At 38.8% G+C, this 10,597-nt stretch overlaps 2 protein-coding genes across 2 annotated transcripts in view; one reads left to right on the top strand and one right to left on the bottom strand.

Moving 5' to 3' along the window:
* Positions 1-1,848: 1,848 nt before the first annotated feature.
* The window catches only part of HYLS1 (HYLS1 centriolar and ciliogenesis associated), a 12,114-nt gene continuing 3,365 nt past the window's right edge, over positions 1,849-10,597 (bottom strand). The window contains exons 2-3 of the mRNA XM_007463612.1: positions 5,295-5,412; positions 1,849-3,184 (exon numbers count right to left, since the gene is read on the bottom strand). Of these exons, the coding sequence (XP_007463674.1) occupies positions 2,257-3,184; positions 5,295-5,308 (942 nt within the window). The 5' untranslated portion in view covers positions 5,309-5,412 and the 3' untranslated portion in view covers positions 1,849-2,256. The remainder of the gene's footprint in view (positions 3,185-5,294; positions 5,413-10,597) is intronic.
* Positions 5,927-8,425, top strand: PUS3 (pseudouridine synthase 3). Its single transcript, XM_007463611.1, has 4 exons — positions 5,927-6,349; positions 6,465-7,030; positions 7,595-7,785; positions 7,902-8,425. The coding sequence occupies exons 1-4, from the start codon at positions 5,975-5,977 to the stop codon at positions 8,207-8,209; spliced, it is 1,440 nt and encodes a 479-aa protein (XP_007463673.1). The 5' UTR covers positions 5,927-5,974; the 3' UTR covers positions 8,210-8,425.

The following is a 10,597-nucleotide window of genomic DNA, read 5'->3' as shown; positions in this document are numbered from 1 at the left end:
TCTTTCCCTCTAAGCCCCTGTTCCCATACCTTGATATTTTCAGGAAAGCGCTCTTTAGAGCATGGAAATGGGAACTCGCTAAAGACCGTGTTTTTGTGTCTGGTGCTTCTTGGAGCACTTGTCAGAAACGTGCAGCAGTAGAGCTTCTTTAATTCGATTCCTTGAGGGTCCTGGGACTGCGGAGTGTAATCTCTTCTGCCTCAGTTAGAATTTTGTTTGCTCATAAAACGAAATATTAGTAGAGGTCGGGATCCCAGTAGTATGTGGGGTGGGCAGGCGTGGCAACGATTTTCAAATTGTTTGGGGGATTACTTTCCAGTTATTAGTGATCATAGTGCGTGTTTCCTAATCCTTTGGCTATTACCCCTGCTTCCTTCTTTGGTTTAAAAGTTTATCATGGGGAATGCTCTTTCTACTACTAACACTGGTTTCTAATATTTTCGAGACTAAACCTTTTTAACCTCAAAAACTACATCGAAAGTCTAGCGACGGCTGTTTCAGTATTTACAGTCAATGCTTAGCGCACGCACGAAATTCCTTTGTGGTAATTTGGTGGCCCCTCTCCAGGTATTACATGGCTGTTTGGGAACCAGTGTGCTTCACCCGTCAGGAGTCCTCTTTTCCCCCAAATGTCTTATTACTCGCTTAACTCCTTTGGACTAGTTTTTCGGTTATATGAGAGGTTGAACGAGATAATCACTTCAGAAATTTTTTGATCCGGTAATACTGGGCTTTGAGATATGAAGATGTAAATCACTGTTTTGCTGTAATTTGTATGTAAAAAGTGCCATGTGGCTTTTAACTTTTAAAAAAGAGGTTTAAATAAAAACTACCTTTAATCCCACCACCTAGTTAGGTGTGTTGATCTTTCCTTGTGCCTTGCGTGTGCAATATGACTGAGATTGTACGGTACAGTTTGCAATTTGTTTGACCTAATTTGCATTTTTCTATTAGCTTACCATAGATTTCCAGTGACTAATAGTCTAACGTTTAATTACTTCACTGTTGTTGGGTAGTTTGCAGTTTTTACGTATTTGCAGTGAATGTATCCTACATATATCTTTGAGTCACTGATTCTTACTTTCCCTGATGAATGCCTAACAATGGAACTGGGTGAGTGAATGATGTCGCTTAAATATTACGAGAAAATGTATTTTAGCAGATAGTAATGGTCAAGGTCATTCATTTTTGTTACACAGCTGTTTTTTCCTAGAACAAGCAAGCTATTTCTGCTGTCACTCTTCTGGCTTAAATGCTAAAACTGACAACCTCCAGATTTTAGGTGTTTTTGGACCAGAAGCATCAGGAACAAATAGATCCAAGTTCAGGTGAGTGAACTTGAATAGAATAGAAAATGAATAGACCAGATTCATTTTGGTTATTATCTCTCTATCTGGTTCCAGCTGCTAGGAGTTTGAAGTTCTGTTGCAGAGTGGGAATAGCCTTCAAGTGACAGGAATAATTTCTAAGAAAATCTTAGTGGCAAATTATAAAAACTAAGGCATTCTAGAAGTAACAAATGGAGGGCAATATATTGCTGAAATAATTCTGAAACAAAACTTGGGTTAGAATCTTGCATGTCACACAGTGCTGTTATTGAGCATCTATTAAAAATTATTAAAAGTTAGCTGGATTTACTATATTCCTTTAGTAACGAAGGTTATCCATGCTGTTACCTGTCCTCCTTTAGGATTGTGTGTAAAGGGCAGGTTTTTGTTCATTCCCTTTGGCTCTCATTATTTAGGTGGTGAGAGTATGATGGTGAGTATGATTGGAAGCAGAATCATAACCTAGGTTTGAGATCATCTTTGGGAAGTATTTAAGTAAAAATAAGGTCAAATTCACAAATTTCCAAAATTCTTTAATTTTGGGCAGTTGCTTACTGCCCAGCAACTTTAAAAACACACTCATAAAAACAGCAACTCACACTAGCCAAAGGTAACGAGTTTATAAAACAGAAATAGTGCTGGCTTTGCTTACTAGTCTGATAAAGCAGAAAGACCAGGTCTGTTTTTCTTTTTCTGGCATGATTCCTCTTGCAATTGCTAGATATGAGTGGTAATTTGGAAGTTAAGTGGTATCCGATACCAATGTGACATACACCTAGGAAAGACCAGTGATGGGTGAAGTCCTTACTCTGTGTTCCATGGTCTTTTGAGTTAGTTGTTTCTATTTAAGTAAAAGGAGAGAGGTTAAGAACCAGGTTATCCCAAACAATGCTGTGAAAGGAGAGACAGGTTAAAAAAAAAAAAGGACTTAAGAAGGAGAAAGAGGGAAGGGAAGCTTCTTGGGCATCACACCATTTGCAAGGTCACAACGAATACCCCAACGAAGGGCAGATCGTTTCTTCTCAGTTGGTACTAGGTAATTGTTTGGAACATATATGTGCTGAGGCTTGGACTGGTGTTCTGCACGACAAAGCATCTGCTCTCGGACACCCCAGCGTAATTCCTTCCTGTGATCTTCACCAGGTAACCGCATCGAGTCCCAGTCTCGTTTATACTCAAAGTAGCGGGCTACCCGGTCTACCTTGCCCCGGTTTCGGCTCAACTGGTCCAGCCTTGGGAGAATAAAGGACTTGGGTCGGCTGGCAACGATCAGGTCTTGTTCATAAGCTGGAGGGCCCATTTCTTCTCTTCGTAGACAGCAGATGAGCTGATCTTGAGAAATTCCTTGGTATTCACGTGGTAGACTAAATTTTTGTGAAATATCAACTGGAGATTCCCTGTCATCCTGGAACTGCAGATTCATCAGCCTTTGTCTTAAGTCCCAGACATCCATGTCACTTTCTGTACCAGACTCCGATTCACTGATGATTGACTCATCTGTAACTAATACTTCCCCACCTGGCTTTCGACGCAGCACCTTTCTCTTCATCACGGGCTTTCGGAGTCTTTGGGAGGCCTCTGAGACTGCTTCTGAAGAGGCATTGCTTTCTATATGTGGGTAATGCAATTGCACAGGAAGAGCAGGTCGCTTTCCTGGGGTTACTGAGGCTTTACTGTAGGGATCATATGGGATGGACTGGGCTGCTCTCCTGACATCTCCCTCATCCTGCCCTGCACAGATATGGGTAAAAGCTGTAGCAGCTGCTAACATTCGTTCTTCTGGATCCATATTGGCCCATTTTTGTCCATGAGGTCCCACAAGTTCCTCCACTGCTTCCCCTACACTGTAGGACCTTCTGCAAGAGAAAACACCGATCAGTTTTCCAGTAATAAATTTCCAGCCCAAAAATCGTTCATTCCCTTCTTGTGTACTATTTTATAGCAGTGAAATGGAGAAAGAATGGCTAAGGCAGTCATAAGTAGAACAGTTAAGTATATAGTAAAATACAGATTAGTACGGGCAGTATGGGAGCACTTTGGAGGGGCATTAACCCAACTCGAGAGTTTATTGAGTGCTTTCATTTCCACTCTCTTCTTATTCACTCCCACTTTTACTGCCTGGTAGTCTTCCCATCTTTAGTAGCTCCTAGGATAGGTGAGTTCAGGCATGAGAAAAGCTCAAGAGACTAATGACATGGGGCACAATACTTAATGTACATTATGTAACTTGTACTTAGAGGGACACTTTATGTATCCAGCACTGTTTTTCGTGCTTCACATTTATTAAATTCGCGTAATCCTCACAACTGTGGGATAGGTACTCTTAGTATCCCCTTTTCACAGATGAGTAACATGAGGCATTGAGAGATCAAACAGCCCAAGGTGGTGGGCTGGAATTTTAACTCAGGCAGTCTGGATTCAGAGTCCTTGCTTTTAACCATGAGAGTGATTTAATTCAAAAAACCATCACAAAAGCAGTAATATAAATGCATACACTCCTTATGCTTAAGAAATAACACGCCTTCAGCTGCCAAGCTAACTATGTTCATCCCAACAGCCTGTCACTGAATTAACTTTTAGTACCCAAACCAACCAGTCAAATACCCAATGCCAGTTTCCTGACTGGATCTAGAATAGGTATCTACTGCCCGGTATTTCCTGTGTCTCTACTATTTTTCTTCTTAAGCTGAAAAACTAACACATATACGTGTAGTTTAAAGCAAGGACTCCCCACCTCACACCACCCAAACCAAGTTTCACTCTCAAAGCCAGCTTCTTATAATTTCTCCAGTAATTTTCCATATTCATATGCACTTTTATACCATAAAGGAACATATTATAGAACTCTTCTAAACCTTAAAGATAGTCTTGGTGATCCAGCTGTTTCAGTACATGTAGACATACTTCATTTTGTTTAAAGGTACATGGAATTCCAGTGTATGGATGTACCATAATTTATTGATCCTGTCCCTGACTGATTTTAGACTTAGTCTTTTGTTCTTAAAAACGAATGTTACAACAAATATCTTGTAAGTTTTTACATACTTGTGCAAGCATATGTGTACATTAAATTTCTAGAAATGGAATAGGTGGGTCAAAAAGTATGTATGTGCTCAATTTTTGATAGCTGTTGCTAGATGCCCTCTAAAGAAGTTGTACTGAGTGTGTATTCCAGATCTTGTTTCTCCTTCCTCTCTCCAAGGTGGTATATTATCAAACCCTCTCCTCTTTGCAGTCAGTTTGGTAAAGAAAATACTTCTCATATAAAGGGGCATTTATTTAAATTGAGTAAATTTGAGCATCTTTTCATACATTTACAAGCTTTTTCTCCCTTTTGTATGAAATGCTTGTTTTCATTTACCTCTCAGGTTGTTGGATTTTTTTCTTGTTGATCTTTATATTAAAACTGATTTATATATTCATGGAATACATACCACCTTTACATTTTTCTTGCCAGTTTGTTATTTACCTTCTGACTTTTTGCTGGTAGAAACATATTTCTAGGTAGTCACATTTTTTTGGTTTTCTACAGTTTATGGGTTTCTACAGTGCCTTACTTATAAATGCCTTTCCTACTTCAACAAGATTATAAGAAAGTTATCTCATGTTTCCTTCTAGTACTTTTATGGTTTCATTTTTTACATTTAAACTTTTCATCTATCATAGATACAGAAACTCAAAGAGCAAAAAACTAAATGAGCTACCTAGACTTAGATAACCTAGTCAGCCTTAGAACAGATGTGGAGATATTCTTTAACTAAAGTAACCATCAGTCAAAGATTGTCTAGTACTGTCCCAGTATTATAGATATAGTACAGTTGTCCTCAGATTATTGCAATATGCCAGGAATTTCAACACTGATATCTAAATTATATTATCTAGAGTGACTTTTAACTGCTAGAGGTACAGAAGTCTTTTATCAGGACATGCAATAAATTTGACTTAAAGATCTTGATGCTTAATTACCTTCTTTCTGCCATCAAAACTGCTTAAAGTAGGAAAATCTTGACTCCAGATTCTACTTCCAATATGAAGTACAATCACTGACAAGTTTCTTCCATCAAGCCAGCTCTTATTGTACCACCTTTAAGACGGAACTGAGTATTAGATAGAACATACAAGCCACTAATTTTACCTGAAATATTGGAAAGCAATAGAAACTTGAAGTAGACATAAATATTGCATATAAACAGATCTTATGATTGCAAAGATGGGACAAATATAATGAGAAGTCAAAAGGAAATGTTTTAGGGAAAAAAAATATCAATAACATCCGTCCTCAGTCATCTCAGCTCATGAAGAAGAGAGAAATGAAATCTACATATTCCGTAAATTCTGACTACTCTTAACAGTGCTAGCTGAATATTTTTTTGATGCTGCTTTCCCTTTCCACTGTGAATTGGCCAGACAGGATGGAAAAGAATAATAGCTGGATGATCAACCCATAATAAAGCTAATGCTTATATCCCTGGGCAGAATCAAAAGTCCATATCCTTTAGGCATCAAATTAAATCTTAGATAATATTTGAACATAATGGAATGATATTGACATCACCAAAGCAATCAGCACTAAAATTGTACCTCTTTACTCTCTTTTCAGATAGGGTGGATCTCTATGATTTGTTTATTCCTGAGGTGGTCTTATCATGGCTGAAAATGACATAGAAAGAATCCAGACTGAGAAACTCCTAAAAAGAGTGCAAGAACTGGAGCAGGAGGTACAGAGACTTAAAAAAGAACAGGCCAACAACAAGGACTCAAACGTTAGAGAAAATTCTTCAGGAGCTGTAAAAGCTAAGCGTGCATTTGATTTCAGCGCTCACGGTCGAAGACACGTAGCCCTAAAGATAGCCTATCTGGGCTGGGGATATCAGGGCTTTGCCAGTCAGGAAAACACAAACAATACAATAGAAGAGAAACTGTTTGAGGCTCTAACCAAGACTCGACTAGTAGAAAACAGACAGACATCCAACTATCACCGGTGTGGGCGAACAGACAAAGGAGTTAGTGCCTTTGGACAGGTAAGGACCATTGTACTGTTCCACAAAGTGAGCAATACCAGTATATTCTAGGCGTACATACTGAGGATTCAGATTATTTGCATCTGTAAAACAATATTTTTCTCTAATTCCACAGGTGATTTCTCTTGACCTACGTTCTCACTTTCCAAAGGGCAGGGATTCAGAGGATTTTAATTTAAAAGATGAAGTCAACGATGCGGCTATAGAGATCCGTTATACCCACATTCTCAATCGGGTGCTCCCTCCAGACATCCGTGTACTGGCCTGGGCTCCTGTAGAACCTAGCTTCAGTGCTAGGTTCAGCTGTCTTGAGAGGACCTACCGCTATTTCTTCCCTTGTGCTGACTTAGACATTGTAACCATGAACAATGCAGCTCAGAAGTACGTTGGCACACATGATTTTAGGAACTTATGTAAAATGGATGTAGCCAACGGGGTGACTAACTTTCAGAGGACTATTCTGTCTGCTCAAGTGCAGCTAGTAGGCCAGAGCCTGGCTGAGGAGGGATGGCAAGAACCCTTTCAGTTATGTCAGTTTGAAGTGATTGGCCAGGCATTCCTTTACCATCAAGTCCGCTGTATGATGGCTATCCTTTTTCTGATTGGCCAAGGAATGGAGAAGCCAGAGGTTATTGATGAGCTGCTGAACATAGAGAAAAATCCCCAGAAGCCTCAGTACAGGTAAGTTTAAAAAAAATGAAACAAGGAAACACCCAGACCCCCAAAATAAAACAGCTATTGCCCTGAGATATGTAAGAATATATTTTAAAATATTCTTCCTCTCCCCACCATTGTCTAAATAACTAAGTCTCTGATTCTGCCTTCATGAAGCATTTACTCTTAACTTACAGAATGTTATGAACATGTAGCAGGGAGTGGTGTCGTTTAATTTTCTTCTGTTACTGTTCTATCCCTTTAGTAAGAAACCGGTGTTTGGACCAGGCCCCTTAAATAATTTTATAGCATTATGGTGGGGCCGAGTCAGCTCACTTCTAGGTGACTTGTTATCACTGAAATTTAACGTAGACCAAGCCTAACTAGTTGATCCATGGTTTTCTGCCTTTTTCTTTTTTTAATTATAAAGTTGTTCAAGGTTAGGGATGGTGTTTTATATTCTTAACTATTAGATACTCAATATTGACAAAGTTTTCCCCCTCCTTTTAACCCAACTAATCCTGTTTTTTAAGAATTGTTGGATGGCTGCTGTGTATTCTCATACTCTGTTTCTTCTCTCTTTCTCTCTAGTATGGCTGTAGAATTTCCTTTAGTCTTGTATGATTGTAAGTTTGAAAATATTAAATGGATCTATGACCGGGAAGTTCAGGAGTTCAATGTTACCCACCTTCAGCAACTATGGGCTAATCATGCTGTTAAAACTCAGATGTTGTATAGTATGCTACAAGGACTGGACTCTGTTGCGGTACCCTGTAGGACAGGTATGACAGGGAACCAAAGTTATACAGGGTTATGGGGGAGGGAGATTCACATAAAGTTTGGAGGTGATTCTATTGTGGTAAAGTATCCATGTAATGCTTGATTGTGTACATTATAGGACCAAAGATGGATGGAGTGATAGAATGGAGAAATGTTAAGCCCTCTATCATAAAGCAGACCAGTGCCTTTGTAGAAGGAGTGAAAATGCGCACTTATAAGCCCCTAATGGATCGTCCTAAATGCCAAGGATTAGAATCCCGGATCCAGCATTTTGTACGTAGGGGACGCATTGAGCACCCACATTTATTCCATGACGAAGAAACAAAAGCCAAAAGGGACTGTAATGACACACTAGAAGAAAATACTATTTTGGAGAAACCAACAAAGAGAGTTTGTGTTGATACAGAAATTAAAAGCATCATTTAACCATAGAGAACTCACCAAGATCTAGGAGGCAACAAAACACCATTAGGCTAAAGAAGTTCTTGCTTGAATAAGAAAGAATTTAAACATTCTTTCATTCCTGTCCAAGAGAATTAGAGATGGAAGAAGCAAAAAGTAATTCTAAAATGGACATATATTTACATACACCTGGAAACCTGTGCCTTGTATTCAAATTCATTAAAGCCAGATCCTGCAAGTGTCTGATTTGTTGTGCTGTCCTTTTTAAAAGCAAATGAGATATTTACTGCTCATCTCAATTCTCATAAAGAGCTTTGCCCAAGTGTCAAAAATTAAAAATACAAAATTTAGTAAGTTATATATTTGATTAACTGGTTTAGTGCCAGGCAAGATACCTGAAAATGACCCAAGTGGGTAAGGCACAGCATCTCTTTTGAAGCTTATCAGCCTAGTGCTTTGTGAGCCACAAATTGTCTCTGTTGCATAGTCCTTTTTAACATTTTACACATGCAGAAAAAACTCTTAGCCCATGGGCCATATAAAAACAGGCCATGCAGTTTACCAATCCCTGGCCTAGTGGTTTAAGGAAAGCTCTTATAAAGAGGAGACATGCAAGCTAAATCTTGCAGAACAAGTGGGAGTCAATTAAAGTGGGGATAAAGTAGCAGAGCTTTAATTGTGTTTAAGGCAGAAGATGCAGCTGTATGAAAGGTTAAAGGTTACAGCATTTGCATTCAGGTAACTAAATACAGTTGTACAGCCTCAGAGTAACAATAGCACAGTTAGGAAAGGTAAGCAAGGGTCATGTTTTAGAGCCTTGTAGGCCTTCCTAAAAAAGCTTAAATTTTATCTTGAGAGGCCACTGGAAAAAAACATTAAGAGCCAGAATTGTGTAGGAAAAATATTGCTCTGGGTTTACTGCATTGCAAGAGGGCAAGACAGTGGGACCAATTAAGAGGCTGTTGGAGCAATCAAGGAAATAGATGATGACGGCCTAGACTAGATTTGCAGAAAGGAGAACAGAGACAAGTAGGTGAATTTGAGATTAAGAAAGGAGAAGCAACAGGACTTCGTGGTTGAGTGAGTGTGAGGTTCAAAGCAGGGACCTTTCAGGATAACTCCAACATTTCAGATTGAAGCACATTCTGGAGACACACTAGGACAGGAAAATGAGGTGGGGCTTTGCTGGTTCTCAAAGTTGATAAGTAACCCTCAAAATATGACTTATAAACACCAATATTCATTCAGAAGAGTTTAAAGTTCTTTTAAATAATACATTATCCTTTATAGCAATTAAAACAATAAACATGAAAGTAAATGAACTCAGACCTTCTGCCTCAATAGTAACAATTTTCATCACAGCAGAGTGTATTGCTAGTCCACATTTATGATATAATGCTATATACTATATGAGATCCAAAGTTTTATTTACCCACCAATAAATAATTAGTTTGTTCCTACCTATATTCAAAATTCCAGGTATACAAATATGATTTATACCCTCAAGCTGCTAGGTAAAATATAATAATAGATGGGACAATTAGAAACAATACTAACATAGAAATAGTACACTGATCCTCAGTAGTGGATGGGCCACAGAAGGACTTCACTGAAAGAGTTCCAAGTTTAGGAAATAAAATAGTATAAGGAAGTGAAGTGACCCTGTAGTTTTGAAGAGCGAGAAGACACAATAGCTTTTACATTCTAGCAGAGTAGGAACCAGAAAAGAGCCCCATTTTAGAGATGGGGAAATAGCTGGACAAAGTAAGATTTTTTCTAAATTGCCAATTGTACGATCCAGGTCTTCTGGAGTTTGAATCACGTCATCAGTTTTTGGGACTTGATCTGCCAACATTTCATAATACCCTAAATGTCCTTAAAATATGACTGCTTTCTCCTTTAATTTTGATGTAAAGATAGTGTAATCACTGAGCATAGCAAAATATCCCCCCTTAAACATGTAAAGACAAACCAAAGCATTTTATTTTTTTTCAGGTTCCTACCTTATTTCAATGTACTTTCACTGGCATTAGTTTTCAAGTCAAAGAAAAACCTAGAAAAGAACAGAGTTTAGGGAATCACTCAAAAAAAAAGTCAACTATAAAGAAATGATACATGGGACAAAAAGCACTAACTAAAAAGCCATGCTTAGGGCTTCCCTGGTGGCGCAGTGGTTGAGAGTCTGCCTGCCAATGCAGGGGACACGGGTTCGTGCCCCGGTCCGGGAAGATCCCACATGCCGCAGAGCGGCTGGGCCCGTGAGCCATGGCCACTGAGCCTGTGCATCTGGAGCCTGTGCTCCGCAACGAGAGAGGCCACAACAGTGAAAGTCCCGCGTACCGCAAAAAAAAAAAAAAAAAAAAAAAAAAAAAAAAAATGTTTCGAAGTTTTTAAAACCTTAAGGGGTTTTTT

This window comes from Lipotes vexillifer, unplaced genomic scaffold (assembly GCF_000442215.2).
Source record: "Lipotes vexillifer unplaced genomic scaffold, Lipotes_vexillifer_v1.1 scaffold442, whole genome shotgun sequence".
Taxonomy (NCBI): domain Eukaryota; kingdom Metazoa; phylum Chordata; class Mammalia; order Artiodactyla; family Lipotidae; genus Lipotes; species Lipotes vexillifer.
The sequence above is the reverse complement of the archived record's forward strand: the minus strand, read 5'-3'. Positions and strand labels throughout refer to the sequence as shown.

Excerpts from the sequence above, each read along its gene's own strand:
- PUS3 (XM_007463611.1), top strand. The coding sequence starts at position 5,975 with ATGGCTGAAAATGACATAGAAAGAATCCAGACTGAGAAACTCCTAAAA. Across the intron at positions 6,350-6,464 it reads GAGTTAGTGCCTTTGGACAG|GTGATTTCTCTTGACCTACG; the intron begins GTAAGGACCATT and ends CTAATTCCACAG. Across the intron at positions 7,031-7,594 it reads CCCCAGAAGCCTCAGTACAG|TATGGCTGTAGAATTTCCTT; the intron begins GTAAGTTTAAAA and ends CTTTCTCTCTAG.